At 39.5% G+C, this 18786-nt stretch overlaps 1 protein-coding gene across 1 annotated transcript in view; it reads left to right on the forward strand.

Moving 5' to 3' along the window:
• HMGA2 (high mobility group AT-hook 2) overlaps positions 1–18786 on the forward strand; it is a 111089-nt gene that overhangs the window by 3582 nt on the left and 88721 nt on the right. The window contains exon 3 of the mRNA XM_032205032.1: positions 6852–6902. Within this exon, the coding sequence (XP_032060923.1) occupies positions 6852–6902 (51 nt within the window). The remainder of the gene's footprint in view (positions 1–6851; positions 6903–18786) is intronic.

The raw sequence follows: 18786 nt of genomic DNA on the forward strand, positions 1-18786 counted from the left end.
ACTTAGTGCATGGACTTCAGATCACAAATATAATGTGAAAACATGCCTTAATTTTATTGGAACTTGGGAAAGCTCAGCGTCAGAAGACTGTGCTATCAAGGCAGATAATACCTTGCTGCATGAATTATTTTAGTGAAGATAAATAGTTGTGTATAGGCTTGGAAAGAAAAACTGGAGTTTTGTTTATGTTGATGGTTACACAGCAGTTAGCATTAATTTACAGGTACTAAATTGGAAACAAAAGCTTGCAAAATCTGGTAGTGAACTGTACTGTTTAAGTGTATCAGTGTCTTTTAAGTAGATATTTGACAAAATCTGTGTGGAAGTTATTTGTAGTCTCATCTAATTCTGGTTCATTTTTCAGTATGCCTATGGTCCTGACCATATTAAGTTTGATAGTTTTCAGTGTTATAAATTACTATAGCAACTCCTGATAAATATTAAATTATTAGGGGGTGACTGTGATTTCATGTCTGTTTTGTTATAAGTGTTTTCAGCATTTGTTTGAGGGACGTTTTCCAACTCCCTTCAAATTTAAAATAGTTTTTTTACATTCTAAGCTGGAAAAAATGGTATATTCTGTCAAGAAGTTCATGAATTAGTAAAAATGCTTTACAAGTTAAGTATTTAAAATATATCAAAGCCACGCTGCAACCTAGTGAGCTTAAAATGTTGATTTTTTTTTCTTTATATAATAAAAATGCTCCTCAGATTCACTTTAAAAAAGTTTAAATTTCACTCTTCAAAAGGGAGAGAGCAGTTTTTTATTAGTCTAGTAAGTCCAAATGTGAGCTTTAGTATTTTAAATATTACTCTTAGGAGTGTTGGCTTTCCTAGGAGAAATATTTGTAATAAGATTAAATTTTAAGTAATTCATAGAAATGTGTTTTCAAAAGATATTTCTAAAAGAAATATTAACATTATTTCACTTGTATGAGTGATTTGAAAATCAGTTTTAATGGAAAATAACTTAAAATCTTTCATACATATGTAGGCATATCAATTCAAGAGCTTTCCAGATGATTCTGGTACATACAGTTGTTTTTTTTAATCTAATTTATGAACTGAGCAATTTCATTGTAATGTTTTGATTTTCAGAATGCATCAAGTTACTGTCCTAATTAAAGCAAACTTTTTTTGGGTGTTGATATTATAAAAAATTGACCAAAGACCATATGTCTTTTCAGCATTAAAAAATCTTTGAGGGGTATGTAATTACAACTTTTATTTGTTTCTAGGTTTATAGATAAAATATGTAAATGTTTGATAAATCTCCTAAAACATAAAACAGTGATAAAGCCTTCTTAGAAAAAAAAGTCAGTGATCACATTTCTGATAAATATTTTAGCTCTTTTTCCAAATAGATAATTAACCCTCTCTAAAATGGTTCAGCTTCTCACCAGACATCTCAAAGCATCTAATACCAATTTTGATAGTTTTTCTACCAGTAATAAGGATGGAAAGGTTTTGACACTTTTTTTTTTTTTTTTTTTGACACAGAAAGCTTCATTTGCTGATGAGGGTATCACCTCTTAAGAGAGTGATCTATATGTTTGATTTTGTGACAAACATATTTACACATCCATAGACACACATATATTTATTTAAGGCTTTCTATCCCCTGTCTCAACTCTCAGAAACAGAAGTGGGATAACTTCACTTCAGACCCTGTGCCTGTGAACATGGGTCCTATACATGCAACTGGAAATTGCTGGAATTTCTGCAGAATAGTGTGTGGCCTGTGTTTTTCAAAGTGAGCTCATTGAAATGTTCTGTAGTGTTCACAACATGTAAGATAAACGCACGCCACTAGCACCCACCGAGCAGACATGAGAAGGCACTCGTGATTAATTGATGGGGTGTTCTCTTGCAAACCATTACACATCACAATTAAAAATGCATTGCACAAACTCGCAGTCAGTTAAAAATACTCGAGTGCTGGGGCTTTGTTTTGTTGTGCTTCAAAAAGCAAATGCCCTTAAATCAGTTGAGGGACACTTTTACCCTAGAAGCTGATTGTGTTGTGGATTTAAAATTTCTTGGTTCATAGGACTTTTTTTTAATTTTTTTTTCCCTTTAGCTTTCAGAGCTTGTGTTTGGTCTTAGTAAACTGGCCTTGGGGCATCTGAAAACAAACTGTGCTTGTTAGGAAATTAGCAATGTGAAACTTGACAATGCATACAGAATGTTGCAAGACCAATTGGATAGCTAATAATGTGGCAATTACTCTAATTTTAGGTAATACATGATTTAAAAAAAAAAAAGGTTTGCATATCACACATACCTAACTTATGTCACACAAAGGGTAAAATGCATTTTATGGAAAAACAAATAATTTCTCAATTGTTTAATTTTCACGAACAGAACGAACACAACATGTTAGCAGATGAGAAGAGAGACACAAAAAGGCTCTTATCACCTTGTACTTGAGTCTCCCCAATCAGACTGTTATTCAAGTCTGTGTCTTCAAACAAGTCATTCTGTTATTCATTTAAAATATTTGTAAAAAATTAGCAAAAAAGGAAGCTTTTTTTTTTTTTTCTCTCTTTTTTCTAATGAGTAACTTGAGTTTTTGTGGAAGGATCATAGTAAGGATGTTCCTTTCTAGTTTCCTGGGTGTTGTGTGCTTGAATTTTATTTGTGAGGCTGAGTTGTGTTCCCAGCCCATCACATTTCCCTTAAGCATTCAGGGGCTTCTCTTTGTTTAGCTCCTGTATCTGGGCTTAAGAAAAATACTGTAATACTATATAAATGCTCTCCTGTTTGGAAGGAAGAAACACAATTGTTGGGTCCAAAAAAAAAAAAAAAAGGTAGGGGGATAGTAACTACTGTGTGTTTGTTTCAAAAGAAAATGTCAATGGGATATCCCAGGAATATCCAAAAATAAAGTCTTTTTTGTAAAATTCGCCTTCAGTTTAAATGTTGTGGCTTTTGTTGTAGTTATTCATGTAGTGAACTTAACTAATGGTACCTCTAGATCTTGAAATACCATTCTCCAGAACTTGTGGAGTCTCTCTGTGGTGACACTTACTACTGTTTCCTCACTACATGGCCAGAGTTTGGTATGTAGAAAACCATGTCCCTGAGTTAAGCAGTCCAAAGGTAAAAAAAAAAAAAAAAAAAAAAAAAGTGCACGTGACCAGGACTCTGCCCTAAATTGGTTCATGAAAATCTATTTGGCTTCTCCATGCTTCATTCATTCTCACCAGCACCAGTCATAAAAGACTTAAAGGGAACACAAGTTCAGATTTATCAAGGGATTGTAGTATGGTTGTTGTACCTAAAGAGTAAGGGACCACAAATGACCACAAATGTTTTGAGCAAGATGGGTAAAGCAGGAGAAGACTGACTCCCGTTTAGAGTTAAAAGGGGTAAAGCATGACGTGAAAAGTGTGATATATTTGTATCCAGCCAATGCTTAAGTTTCTTCTAAGAAAGAAAAATGAAGAGCAAAAAGAACTTTTTTTTTTTTTTTTTTTTTTTTTGTGGCAGAGGGGTACTTCCCTGCACAAGCTCCGTTGGCATGGTTTTGCAGCAGTGATCCTCATGCTGGGACCTAGCAGTTGTTCCACCAGACCTCAGCGCTGGCACATTTTATCTGAGGTTTTCAGATCGTTTTGCACAGTGGCTAGAGTTCCTAAAATTTGGATTCTGTTGCATTCGCAATTTTCCTTGACAATAGATAGATATCTGAAGAGCACGTTCAATTATTTATACCTATCTTGTCTTGTTAATTGCCTTCAGTAGTACAGCCTCAGCTCCTGCTCGGGCTTGGCCCAGTTAGGCAGCGGGGAGATGCAGGGATGCTGGGCGGTCGGGTACCATGGAGGGTGACAGCAGCCATTTGGAAGCAGGTTTTGGTGGCCTCATGGTAGAGGGCTTGGATGAGTTGCAGATCTGTCTGGAGACAGGTTAATGACATGGCAGTGGTTGGAGTGGCCATCTTTCTCACCCAGGGCAAAAATATCATTTCCTGTGCCGAAGAACAAGTAAATCCAGTTCTGTTCCTAAAACGTGACACAGCAACAATGAAATGTTTACGTGAGTGGTTTTAAGAAATTTCATATTTTTCCATGAAGTATCATAAACTTGGGTTTGATTATGGCCCCAGCCCTTCTTTAAGTTGGGTGGTTTTGTGTCTCAGCTGTCCAGAACAAGAGGATGTCTCCTAGCGCAGCACCGAACGCTCAGAAAAGCCTGACCAAACACATCTCAATTTCAGAGAGTGCTTTAGAGGATTAAGGCAGCAGCTTCCTTTCTGACTAAGCTATTACAGGCTGCTGTGGGTAAGGTGGCTGAGAGCACTTGCATCTTGCTGCCCAAATAGGGATCCTTGTGATCTTTGGGTGGCTTGAGGCTCTCCCTGGATTTATTCCTAGCTTCAGAGGCAACACTTCAACTAAAGCAAAGAGCCAACGGACTAGCATGGTTTAGATTATGTAAATACCTATTTAAGAGGAAAAGCAAAGCTTTAGCACTTACGTATTCCTATGCTTATTAATTACTCGAAAATGATATGGAGAAACATTGAATTATTTGTCTGATATGCAATAAAACCTTTCTTCATACACTGACATTAAAAGACAGCCTTGTGGGAGAAAATACGGGTTAGGTTTGCAGAATTCAAACTAAAATAAAAAATAAAAAATCCAGATGGGAAGAGGGGGGAATATTTTCCTAAACTTCACGCCTTTATTATCACCGCTGGACTGCCACTACTCCTTCATGGTTGTTCCAGGAGTGTTTTGTCTTTCCCTTCCCTCAGAATGGAGATAAAAACATCCACTCGGGAGGTTCCCGTCGCTCACTTTCTGCAGTTTAGTCTATGGAAACCCTCCTATTTACTTACAGAATCGCCCTGTACCAGAACATAGTATCTAGCATGGCCCGCTGTTTGCTCAGCTCACCTCTGGGAAAGGTTTGGTTTTGATAAGGACTGGAAATGTTTTTCTTCTGACATGAGGTGGAAATCACATGCAGCAGGGATACAGCGCCGTTCAGTGCAAAGGGTCCCCGCTGCAGGGGCCAGGCACCACCGGTGGCTGGAGCAGCTCCTGGCACCCCCATGCTGTGCTGCAGGGTAGATGGTGGCATGGGGTTTTGCTCAGCTCCCCCAGCCTGTCAGGGGTTTTGCTCAGCTCCCCTATCCCATCAGGCAGCGTTGAGTGCCCTGGTTAAGCTTACAGCTCTTGTCAACCTTTGGGTACTGTTAATTGGTAGAGCAAAGTGGGTTCAGTTTCCAAAAAGTTAGGCTTTGGTGAAGGGTCTTTCAGTGAATACAGAAGAAAATAAATGGTGTTTATCCTTTCACAACGTGTCAGGTGCAGATTTGTTAAGAACAATTTTAGCTGATCTTTTTTTCTAGGCTTACGTCCCCTGTTTTGAGAAATAAACATAAATGGGACACACACACACAAAAATAAATTTTCAAAACTAAACACGTTTTTTGCATCCTTCAAGTAATAAGGTTGGAAAAAATGAACACTTTAAAAGGCACCAAAACTCTGAAATAGACAGCTCCGGTATGTAGCAAATGCACTTTAACAAGTATTCTCATAAGAGGGTTTCACCTTACATGTAACTCTGGTATAAACGATTAAAGAGTAAGTTTACTCTTTTAACAAGTCTGAGTGATAATTTTGCCCTTTAGGAGTGTGAATTTTATTTTTCACAGCTTTCTTCTTGGTGAGATACTTATTTCAGAGTAATTGCATTTAACTTGTGGTACATTTTTTTTTTTTTAGAGATTCCTCCTCTGCTTCCTCGTCTCAGGTTCTCTTGCAGAGGGATCTGCTTTGCCTAGCATTAGGTGACAGTGTCCATTACAGAGATTGATCGGCGAGTGATTTATTTAATGAGACAGTTGATTTCTGAGGGCAAATCAAATATGCATACAGTTAACTTGAAGCAAAACAGCTCATGGAAATTTGGGAGCACGTTTACAGAGTGCATGCTAGAAGTGTTCACTCTTAGGGACTTCTTATGCAGCAGAAGTCCTGCTCTCACCGAAGCTGGTGGCAAAATCTTGATCACCCTCAGTGAGACAGGATTATTTACCTGACAAGGTGTGTGCATGGGCAGAGCCCATCTAGAGAAAATAACTTGCAGTTCTCATTTTGAGGCCTGTAAGTAGTTTCCTATAGCGAGCAAGCAGTGCTATCCACAGTGTCACCCACTGAGTTTGTGGAAAAGGCTGGTAGCAGAACCCAAATTTCCTTTAAGCTGAGCTCCAGGACCAACTGTTGGGCTTACATAAATATCACTGTTACTTCTAGGGCAGCTTCCATGCTGTTTCCTTAAACCTTGAAAGGGAAGGTCTGTTTTGGAGCGGTGATATGTTTGCTTAGAGCTTAAGGATGCATGTCTACCTGGAAAAGCTCACGTGAAGTAGAGGAGTTACCTCCCAGTGTCACGTTCCTGGTAGAAGTCTGTCCGAACACAATTCATGCATGAACATCATGAGACGAAAAGAAAGAATTGTGGCTGCTATAAATTGCTTTTTTTCAGGCTTGAAATGGGCTGTGTGTTTAACATAATACCTTCAGGTGATGCCTGGCAGCCTGTGAAAGGCTAGAGGTGATGCTGTTGGGGTTCTGCAGGTCCCAATCCTCTGTGAACCAGGGCTGGGGGCACCCTTGGGTGCAGGTGAAGGCATTCACATGGGCTTGGAAATGGCAGAACAAAAGAACGTTATCACCTTCTGACAGAAAACCCATAGAGCAAGGGGGAGGCTTGGTGCCACCCTAGAGATATACTTATGGATAATGTTACAGGAAAGGAGTTCCTAGTTAACCAAGGCTGTTAAACAATGCTGGGGTATAAAACATGTTGTGTTTCTTTTCCCTTTACAGAAAGCAGAAGCCACTGGTGAAAAGCGACCCAGAGGGCGGCCCAGAAAATGGGTAGATATTCCACTTCTAATCATTTGATTTATTTTCTGTGTTATAAAGCATGTTATAAAATCCATTCTCTAAGGGAACAATTATTTCTGCTTTGTTTGTGAAAAGAGCATCCATCTTCTGTGTCTGTTTGTTCTGGTGGATTGACTAAAGGGTTAAGATAGCAGAGAAGTTAACCACAGCTTCCTACCTTTAGACTCTGGTAGTTTGCTCAAGACACTTTACTATTGAATGTTTGTCGGGAGTGAATATTTATGTGTCTCTTATCAGCATGGAAAGGGGCACAACTCTTCCTCCAAAAAAGAGTAACAATGAGATAACTTGTTCAGTAATGGAGTAACAAAGGTTAAAGGGGCACTATCAGACATCAGAAGGTGATTAAAAGAGGTGATAACATTCAGATGTAGTTTGTACAAGGTAACGTTTAAAAAATCAAAACGTCTTTGTCCCACATTCCCTGGAAATACGGTGTATTTTCCTTAAATCTGGTGAGAAAGAGCAGAAATGAACAGCAGGATATCTGCACTTAGAATTAAGCTCTTTTGTTCTTGGCCATCTGTGCTTCATATAATTATAGTGACAGTGATATGTTTCATTCAAAGTTTCCTCTTTTCCTGGCCACTTACTCTGTAGATGTGGCCACGGACAAATGTATTTTGATTCTTTGGCTGTGGAAAGATCTCAGTCTGAGGTACCTGGAATGCCGTGTTGTCACTGATGTCTACCTCTCGTGTGTATGTATTTCATGCAGAAATACATTTTCAGAGGAGGTGAGGATACCACTTGAAAAATTAGATTGTGTGGAAGGTTGTGGCCATTTGCTCCGTCATAAGTTTACATTTCTGATTTCCCTTCTGTAGTTACTTTTTCCTTTTTGTGGAAAACCTTCTTCTCTAAACTTCTTTTTTGAATCCTTCTGTCCCCATCTCAGTTTTCCAGTCCTGTCATTTTTCCCCTCCTCTGTTCAGTTCTTTTGGATGGATGTTAACACTGCTGTCAACGTGTATGCTTCTGAAGGCTCAACTGGCACCAGAAGGTCATTAAAACTGCAGCTGACATTCTCCAGAGTATCAACAGCTAAACAGAGGAGAGAGAGCTCTAACAGTCATGTTAAGAACTAGTTTTGTAGTGTTGTCCAGAGATAAAGTACCCCAGGACACCTCTGTAGTTCAGCAGAGAAAACAGACCCATCCATACCAGATGTGTTGTTTGTGCTTGTAGTTTTTAGGCAGATTTCAGGTACATGAAGCAGCTCCTTGGCATTATGAAACAAGGTGGCTTCCTCAAACCTACCTGTGCTGGTGATGTTCCCAAAGGTGGCTTGCAGCAGTCAAATGCCAAGTGCAGTAAAACATAGATTAGTTACTGCCTGCTTCCTCCTGTTCGGTTTGGAGCTTGCACATGTGGATGCTAAGTGGTGCTGGCTTGATCCTCACCTTGGGTGCAGTCCCAGGGGAAGCAGCAGAAATAGCTGTTTTATGAGAGTAATTTATAACAGGCAAGCCATCTCCACTGAATTAGAAATGCATGATGGTTGAATAGGGATGGCTGAATAGCTTTGCAAAAAGGGGAAACATAGCAGTATGAAATGTTAAAAGGTTTTATCTCCCAAGTGCTCGTAGTCAGAAATTAAGGTGAGTTTTCAGTGGAAGGGGCTAAGTATAACAATTGTGGCGTGTTTAGGTTAGCATGTTTCCCTTTTATTTTTGTATCTTTATGGGGAAGAAAGAATAGGCAGTATCAGGGAAGCATTAATTTCAATATGGGCTGGTTTGGGATGAAGAATCTGATTCACAGAAATGGGAATTATTGGCTATTTAGTAGGCATACGCATTACTTTTTATGAGACCCATACTTACAAGAGTTGCACTCATTTCTTTGAAACTAAGGCGTATTCTCAAAGTCCTTATTGCTTTCCTGTTGTGTCTGTTGGAAGCATGGTCTTTTTATTTGCTTCTTCCAGTGGTGTGATTGCTTCTTGTGGTTTTCAGAGATAATACTCATATCTGCAGCTTGCATTGAGATAATTTTGTAGACTACGAAACCAAGTGTGCCTTTTTTTTCTCTCTTTCTTCTCCCTTTCCAGTTTAAATTAGGTTCAGGGTTCTTTCTCTCCGCATGGTGAAATGGAGAGTGATACTATGCTCCAGAAATACAGTTAAATTATTACAAGCCACTATGGTGCCAACTGTAAGTTTATAAGTGAAATCAAAGAACGATTCTATCTAAAAGCAGATGGCACAGTATCATCCTCTGTCTCATGTATTCAGAAAACGTTCTGTTTTATCACCCAAACTTCACTGAAGTCCTTAATGATTATTTTCTTCCTTAATCCCATTTTATTACTGTATAACCTTGATGATAACAGTTCTTTTTCAGTTAAAGTAAGGACTGTTCGGATTTTCTTTTTCTTGGAGAGGGCAGAATTCTGCCTGGCAGGTATTTTCCTAAGTTTGTAACCCTTTTTTGCAAGTCTGGAGGTTCAGTGTCATATGTTGTTCATCAAATTGTAAAGTATTATTTCTGCTGTTTCCTTCAGTATGCGCACGCAGAGACATATGAGCTAACAGACTGCTGCAGAATTCCAGTAGCTGGTCTTTCTGCCGGTTCAAATTAAGTATTTAATGTTTGTGACTCGCAACGTATTTATTTATTTATATATTATTTTTTAGAAGAGACATAAATCTTCCTGACTGATACAAAACTGGGAAGGGGGGAGGGAGAGCCCTAGTGAAGAAGGCAAGGAACCCAGTTTATCGCAGATGTATGAGACATGCGGTGACTTTTTCAGAGCAATAAAGAGTGCTTTGCAAAGCTGTCAAGGAAAAGTAGACCCTTGTAAGTAGAGCAGACAGTAAAGAGTGACAAACTCTTCTGAAAATAAAATACTCAGCTACATAGAAGAGCTTTCCAAATGTGAAAGGCTAATTGAATAAAAATCCTGAAGGTAATAAGGATCACACAGATGGGAAATGAAAATATTTGGAATCAGAAACACAGTGTCTGCTGCTGGAGAACTCATCTTCACTGTAAGTTGCTGCACATGTGTGAAATGCATTGAAGGCTGTGAGTCCTATTAATTGGGAGGGAGGTAAAACTCTTCATGACCTTGGTACTCTGTAATTTTAGAGATTTTAGTGCAGGAACATGTTCTAAGCTCTTTGGATGCATCTGCATTAGCATCTTAGGTCAAATGGGGAGTGTGCTTTGAAAACAGATCTCCTAACTGTCCCCAGGTATTGTTTGCATTGCAGAGCTCATGGGCTGGATTCCTTTCTAATGAAACAAAATTGGAAGACCTGCTCCCATAGTACACCTAACACAGTCCAGTAGGCAGTCAACCCATAGGACTAGGCTAAAGCAAAATAAAAACCTCTTGAAAGGTGCCTGCTATGGAGTCTGGTCCTCAGAATCAGCCTGTTTTCTGCTGCTGGACCATGTTGTTTGCTAGTGCAGAAATAGCCTTTGCTGCTCAGAAAAGGCAGGTAAAGCAACCTGTTTTTTATTAGCAGAATTATTTTATGTATAGGTATAAAGTCATATTCATGAGCATGCCCAGAAGTCACTGAAAGGTTTGTCTTGACTTCATCAGTGCCAGGCTTTCTCCACTGGGATCCAGTGCTGCTTCTTGTGGAATCAGCAAAGGGTTTTGTCAGTGGCTTCACATACAAAGAGCTCACAGTCAAAGATATTTCATTTCATTTCATTTCATTTCATTTCATTTCATTTCATTTCAATTTCATTTTTTTATTTGTGTATATCTAGAAGTTGACTGAAAGTATCAGGGCAGGAGTAGAGCAGGAGAGTGATGAGTCAATTACTCTGCTGTTTGTTGTGAGGAAATGCACTGAAAACCCCTGGAAATTTTATAGACTTCTAGAGCTCCCATGCATCAGTTTAATGGAGAAACCTGAAACCCAGTTCTGAAGTTTATGCTTTAAAGGATGTTTGTATTTTATTTCCATTGTTTTTGTTATGTCTTCAGATAGATTTTTGGCGTTGTCTGATTTCACATCCACCTTGTTTAACCTGAACCACAGATTCACTGTGGCATGGCAGAATTGCTTAAAAAAAAAAAAAAAAACAACAAGGAATAGCCCAGAGCTTTTCACAGCTTTGAAGAGGACTTTGTCAGGGAGGAGAGGGGACTGATGCCATTCCATGAAACTGTTTTAAAGGATGGAAAGATGTAGTTCTGGCTGATCGTAACAGCAGAACAGAATCAGTTGATTTCCAATGACAGGACGTGCATATAAAGCATCTGTGTGGTCACCCAGTCACTGACACCCAAGTAGGAATTGTGGCTTGTTCAGAAAACCTCTCTGTCTTTCAATAAATTTGTTTTGTCCTAGATGGTCTAGGTAGCACATTTCAGTTTGCTGGAAGATACAAGATAACCAGAAATGAAATTAATTTCCTTAAGCAGGAGTTCTAACTGATCCGATCAGGATTAGCTAGCTGTTACAGTATTTCTGAAGCTCAGGTTTTCCCCTTTTTAACGAGGGCAGAATTTCATTTTATACTCAAAGTCAGTTTAAGTTATGCCAAGGCACGTTTAAAAAATCATTACAGAAATGCTTTTTTTCTGCAAAGTGTTTCCTCAGATTATTTCCCGCTGCAGTTTTGACATAGCTGACATATCAAGCTGTAAGCATGGAGCGTAGGAGACGTTTCTGTTCCAGCCATTCCAGGAGGCCTGAGCCAGACTGAGGGCTCCTAATCCTCCTTCACCTGCAAGATTTGGAAAATGAGGTTCTGAATTTTGAAGAAATACATATCCAGAGACCCCCCTGCCTCAGATTCTTTATAATCTAACAGGAATACCAGAAGAGCCATCAATGTCTTGAGGCTATTTCTTGCCTGTAACGAGTCTTTGCAAACAATTATTTAGCTAGAAGTTTCTCTCTGGCAATGCCATGCTATGTGACGTGCTTTTTAACCAATTTTTCTGGTTTCTCACTCAGTGCAGTCATTTTTGTATCATGTAAAGGTGTAATCTCAGAAGCATGCAGGCTTCTCCTCTGGGCAGTGGAGAAAGGTGCTGTGCGATCATGGTGCGTCCTGCCCTCAGAAAGGCTTTACTTCAGTTGTGGTAAATTCCCATCTGGAGATGGCAATCTTTTGCCATTGGGAAAGACAGCATAGCTGAAAAAATAGGCACAAACCTCACTTAGACAGCAAAAGCTATGTGAGGGAAATCCCACCTTTGGCAGCAAGCTGCTTACCAATGCATACCTAAGCCAGGCCAGAGCTGCCATTTTTATGAGAACCCATTTTTGTTTGAGTGAATTATTTCATGGTCCATTTGGAGCAAACCACGACTGAGGTAAAACTTAAATCACCTGCATTAGATGATTAATGTAAAAGAAAGTAGCTATTTATGTAATTACAGATACAGAAGATATCAAAGGTAAAAAATCTGTTACTCATACTTGTGGGAATAATGTAAGTCCCGATACTTTATGTCTTTCTAATTTGACTGCAATATATGTGGTGTTATGGCTTTGTGTGAAGCCCACCATGAAAATTTGCACATGTTCCTGTTATTTTAGTCTTCCAAATTACCTTACCTTCTTTGTTAGGGTAATTGCTATTATTTTGTAACATGGTAATATGAAATATTTTCTGTCATGAACATATTCTATCTCTGCACAGGCAACACTATCATCTGGTAGGGGTCATCATTTCAGTTTTCTAAAGGGCTTGAAGTGTCTTTTGCAATTATGAAAACCAGAGTATTGACTTCTTCTTCAAAATTCCTAAGCTTAAAGAGTGGATAAAGAGCATGAACTAAAAGCCTTAGAAGTTTTATATCTATGTATTTACTTTCCAGTTCAGAAGTTCTGTAAAAGAAATCATCTCACAAAATCTGAAAATTTTGAGAAAAGCAGCACTAGTGATTAATAACCTTTTCTCCTATGTCTAGCACATATTTAATGATTTTTTTTCCAATTTTCTTCTTTTTTTTTCTATTCAGCATTCTGGGGAAGGAAAAAAAATCCGTGCTTGTACTAAACGCATAAAAATACACTAAAATATGTTCTACCTTACCTGTGTTCGGAAAGGTATGTGTCTTCATTTCTCTGAAAGCTTGTCTAAGCAAAGATTGGACACCACTGTTGTCCTTCCTCATAACCTCCTAGTATATCCATTATAGGTGTAAATAGATGTGTCACCATCTATTTCAGGTGCATGTCTTCCTGGAGACCACAAGAGAAAATTTAGCCATGATCATTCTTTTCTAAAATAAATGTATATTACCAAAAGGATATTTCAGTCATTCTGTAATTTGCTTCCACTTCTGTTAAGGGATATTACAAGACATCCAGTTTAGCTAAACAATGTTTTGAATTTGATTGTCACTTCAAATTCTTAAAGGAAAATCTTTTATTCTGCTTCAGGCCCAAAGAGGAAATTTTAATGGGCAAAAATGCTGAAAGTAAAAAATACAGCACCTGTAGTAAAAGGTAAACTGAATTTCTGAGCTGTTTCTTTTATGATCTCAGATAACAGGTGTTTAAGTACTTTAGCAAATGGTTTTCTGTTTGGCTGTGTATTTTTATTTCCATAAGCCTCATTGTCCATTTTACATACAAGGAAACCGAGCAGTGGGGCTGGTCGTGGCAGCATCCAGAGGCATTTTTGCCTCACACACCTGTGGTGTGTGAAGTCCCTGCTTTGTTGCTGGCAGGGTTATCTGCAGCAATCATGCATCCAGCTGCCTGACAGAGAAGGCATACCAGGTAGTAAAAAGTGCAGGCAGTCATTCTTGCTCCTACAATTCCATTTTCACTGTTGGAAACGTTATGAATGCAGAAAGAGGAGCTGGGCCTCACCTCCATTGAAAATGTACTCCACAAGGTTAATTGCCTTGCCCAAGGAAATCTGTAGAAGCGCCAGGAATAGCAGTCAGATTTCCTGGCATGCTGCCCTGTGCCTGCAGCTCAAGGCCATCCTTCCTCAGTACAGCTTGCTGTGAGCAGGTTGGGTAGGGGAGGGAAGCACGCTTTTGAATTCTGTGTCTTAAACCAATATGTGTTTTTTACCTGTTGCTGTGAACTCAGGCATGAGCACACAGTCACTCTAGCATGTGTCTAGCTGGTCGGCAGTGACAGGTAGGAGTAGGAAACTGGAAAGATAAGTGTGTTCTTTAAATGCAGGGTAGCGTGGAGAGGTTTGGTACCAGCAGGGGTTTGATACTTGAACCAAACTCAAATATAAGCCTGAAAAGTATTTGAAAACAGTGTGCATATCAGTGTCATTTTCTTCTCTTTGTAACCCAATTACATACAGAAGTCCAGTGCTGGTTCAGTGAATGTCAGATGCAGTCACAACACCATGGTGCCTAGTTTCTAAAATGCTTTGAATGTGGTTGGTCTGTTTTTCAGGACTAGCTGGTGTGAGCCGTAGCTATGGGACAAGGACAAGGTGATGCCAGGCCACCTCATCGGGAGGTGGTATTTCCATTCCCCATCCTTCTTCTGGGGAGTGGTGCAGAGGGAATGAAAACCCATGTGATAAAGCGCGATCCAGGATAAAAGGATCGGAGTCAAGACTTCTAGGATTTCTTCTAGTTTCTGGCTAATTATGCACCTCATTTGATGTATCCATGCCAAACTTGGTTTTAAACTGCACGCGTCAGTAATACAGTACCCATCCAAGAAAATACCAGGTTTACTCTCTGCCAGAGATAGAAAACGGCCATCTTAGAAATGGCAGTCATCCCCTGTGGGGATGAATTTACTCCTCTCCATTAAGAACTACGATAATAATTAAAGAGAAGTAATATTTTTGGCTTCGTTCTGCATTTTTTACAGACCGAAGCAGGAGATATGGATGCTGAAGGAATGCAGGGTTGTTTCCTGTCCTGGACTAAGGGGAGGCTAGTATTGGGATAATTAATATTTGGAAAGTGCTTTCAGGTGCTTGAATGAAAGTCATGACATGCAGTAAGTGCAAGTATTATTTCCTATTCCAGAATCCTGGGAGTGAGTCTCATTTGAAATTGCCATTCAGTATTATATTTTAGGCACAATGCTAGATTTTCAACAAGAAAGCGGGTTTCTTTCAGTAAATAGCTATAAAATATCCTCACCAGGAGGTGGCTTCTAATTTTGCTGCACACAATTTGGAAGGAGAACAAATATTTTTTTTGTATCAGCAGTGATGTATTTATATGTGATTTAGTTAGCACAGTCCATTCTCACTCTGCTGTCTTTAATTTATTTTATGCTGGGTATCAATCATAAATACAAAGGGAGCACATTTTACAACAGTGTTTACAAGTGCACCTCTTTTTCTATACCAAGACCTATCTGAGCTACTCATCAGACTACAAAGGGAAAAAAATAAAAATAGGGGGACAAGAATCCAACTGAAATTGCAATCAATGCATTTGATCGAGATCAATGCAGGCCTTACTATTCAAATAGTCAGGTTAGGATACAGGGTCCAGTGGTTTAAAGATGTGGTAGTGACAGTGCTGGGAAAGGAGGAAGAGATCTTCTAAAGTCCCAGATTTTTCAGCCTTCAGAGGGAACCCTAAACCAGGACACCAAGGCCTGGGAAGATACAGGACTGAATGAAAGAGCCGTACATTGAGGAACATGTAATCCTGGTGCTGTAGCTGATAATGCTCATAATGTGCTGTTTGTTTTGCAGTTTTCTGTTATTGCCTGTTCAGAACCATTCTGATTTCACAGAAAATGCTTATCAGCCTTGCTGTTGGTGGAGGCTGTTGGTGGGGTATGATTTCCTTGTTTGCAGTGCAGAGAGGCAGGCAGGTTTCTTCCTCTTGTTTCAGTGTTGTGGTGATTTCTTTCTAGGTAGGTAATCTTTCTGTTGTGCAAGGGCAGCTGCTGGCCACTCTGAGCTGACAGGCAGGGGAAGGATGTGGTTTTGCTTTCTGAACACAGACATCCCTGGGGCTTATCCCTCATCTCTTGTAGCCTGCTGTTGTGGAAAATCTGTTCCACCTATGTTGCACAGAGCCTCACTAGGAGTTTAGGAGCTTGACCTGGAAGGGGACAGCTGCTGTAATCTCTGCTTGACAAAACCATTCTCATTTAGTCTTTCTACAGGCAGTGATGTGAAATAGGTGCAGAGAGGGATCCATTCACCTCACGTATCTCCATCCCACACTCCACAAGGTGATCCACTGAGCTTTCATGGAAATAATATATCTATCCTTCCTCTCACTGTATAGGGAACCAGAAATGTGGCGCTTCTAGCATGCTACTTGGGATAAATTTGCTTAGCCATCTCATAAGGATGGACTCTTGATGGAGAGGGACTGGAACTCCAGTGTTAGTGTAAGAACCTAATTACTGGAGCAATCAGAAACCCTGCTCAGCTGGGGCCAAACCTGTGTGCCAAGAGAAGTGACGTGCCATGAGCTGGGCTGTGTGAGAACTCCTCAAACCCAAAGCATTTAAAAGTAACAGGGCTAAATGACAGCAGATGAAAACGAGAAGCAGCCTTGCCTGGTGTTTTAGGCATGCACATAGAGATCTGGGGTGACATTCCTAGAGCTGCTTCTTGTCTGATCTAAAATGCCCACTCTGGAGAACATGGCCTGCAACACCACTTCTGTCTCAGTTTGAATAACTAAGAAGTTAAGACCGTTAACTAATAAGTAATAACTCAAATGATAGCCTTTTTCTTTCTTGTTTTCCTTCTGGGGCCTTTTTTCTATATAGACTTCAGCTTCAAGGAAAAGGCTGGAGAATGTTTCTCATCCAGGGAAGCACAGGAACTGAGGATTAAGACACTCGTGTAGGAGATGTGGGTTTGGTTCTTCGTCATGTTAACTAGTGGGCAGACTCCCTTTGAGTGCTCCCACTCTGAGACAGCAAACTACAAGTTGGGTTTGAGTACTGTAAATGGAGTTGTGTTCTGTCCTGGCCTGAAGGACATCTCCTGAAAGGAGTTGTGTTCTGTCCTGTAGCTCCAAAGCTTTCTCCAGGCTGTGGAGTTGGACTGTGGGTGGCTGTCAGCTGAAACTCAAAATGCACCAACTGTTAATTGGGATGTAAGGCTTACTACCCGAGACTAACAATTCTGAGCATGTTCAGCTAATTGAACTTCAGTGTGCAGAGGGCTTTAGGGTTAAGTAGGAAAATACTAGAGAGCTGAGGAACTTACAAAGTTAGGCAGCTGAGAGGAAGGAATAGATGTGTTGGATCCCATCCTAGAGCACTCTGCACACACATAAGACATTATTTGTATGTTTTAAAGTGTGGCTGCAAAAATTTTGCAGGCAACAGCTTGCTGTAATCTATTTACACATGATTTTGATTCTTTCTCTTACTGATTCAGATAGTATTGCATGCTATTATTGTACGTATCATAAACTTCCAGGATTTTGGTGATTCAGTCATATATATATATGTGTGTGTGTGCTATTTCCGTATCAGTTTTAGGAGGTTAGCAATGTATAACATATTTCTTTATTCTGCTTTTTCTTTATATATATATATTTATATATATATACTTGTAATAAACTTGCTATCTTCAGTTTGTTTTATTTCAGTCTGTTGGCACTGAGAACTGTTGAACTGTGGATCTGCAGGGTCAGACTGTGGTGCTGCTTATGATGACAAATAATAGCACTGATAAATTACATTTGAAGTAGCGTATTACCGGTGTATCTGCATCGGGGTCAATGAGAACAAAGCCTGGTCCACAGAGGTTGGTTGACTTTGATTAACAGTGATTTGCCTGTAGTGGCAGTCTCCATTTTGGAGCCATTAAGACTGTCGGTGAATTGGCAAGATGTAGAAGTTTTACATCCTGTCTGTTTAAAGTAACTGCTGGGAACTTAAAAAGCATTCAGACTGGTCATTCTTGTATGCAGAAAAATCGTGACTTTACCCAATACATTATCTTAATCCATTATGACTGTTATATCAATTATCCTAATAAACAGCAATTGGAGCCTTTTACAAGACGTAATACAAACACATATGTGAGCTTCACTATTGTGATCTTATCAAAGTTGCATTGTGTTAACATGTTCTTGGGGTTTCCTTAGTATTCACACTGAACTCATTCATACTTTGGCTGCTCATGCTGCATTGTTTCCTGTTAATGATGTTAGACACCTTAAGAAATCTGCTCGGGGACTCTTATTCCACAGAAAACTGTCTGTTTGGGTCTTAAAAAAAGAAGCAATTCACACAACACATTGACAAAATAATGTACTTGGATCACAGTGTTAAAAATGCAGAGGAGACAAAGATCTCTGCTATGGCATGCACTTTTGGATTCATTACCATCTGTCGACACATAAACTATTTGGAGGAGGCAGAGGTGTATGAAGCAGAAGTGCTTCACTTGCAAACTTCCCATTTAAATCAGAGATGACCATCCAAGCATGAAACAATTATTTTATCAAGTTTTATATGTAAGTCTGATTGAGACAGATAGATGAACAGTCTGTCAGTGACTGGTGGTCCCTCAGGTCAAGTAGACAGGGCATGCAGCCAGGAGATGAACAATTAAATCTTACACTTGCTGAAGTTAGTGGCCAAATTCCTAAGGACATCAGTTACCTGGGTTTCAGCCCCATCTGCCTCTTGTGTGGTGCATAACTGTGTCTGCTGGTTGGTTATTAGCTCTGTGAATTATGCAGATAGCTATGTTTGGACAAAACAGGTCATTTGAGGCAGAAGATCTATACATATTCCTGTTAAGCACCAGATGAACAGAAACTTCACAGTGATTATCACATGGCAAGGATATTATTTGAATTGATCTGTAAATATGATAAATTTTTTACTTGTGTCAAGAAGTTTTAAGCCCTCACTCTGTGAATAACAGCCAGGCTGTACTTGCACAGAGATATACAGACACTTTTTGTTGATACTTTTTAACTGTAAAGTGACTT

This window comes from Aythya fuligula, chromosome 1 (assembly GCF_009819795.1).
Source record: "Aythya fuligula isolate bAytFul2 chromosome 1, bAytFul2.pri, whole genome shotgun sequence".
Taxonomy (NCBI): domain Eukaryota; kingdom Metazoa; phylum Chordata; class Aves; order Anseriformes; family Anatidae; genus Aythya; species Aythya fuligula.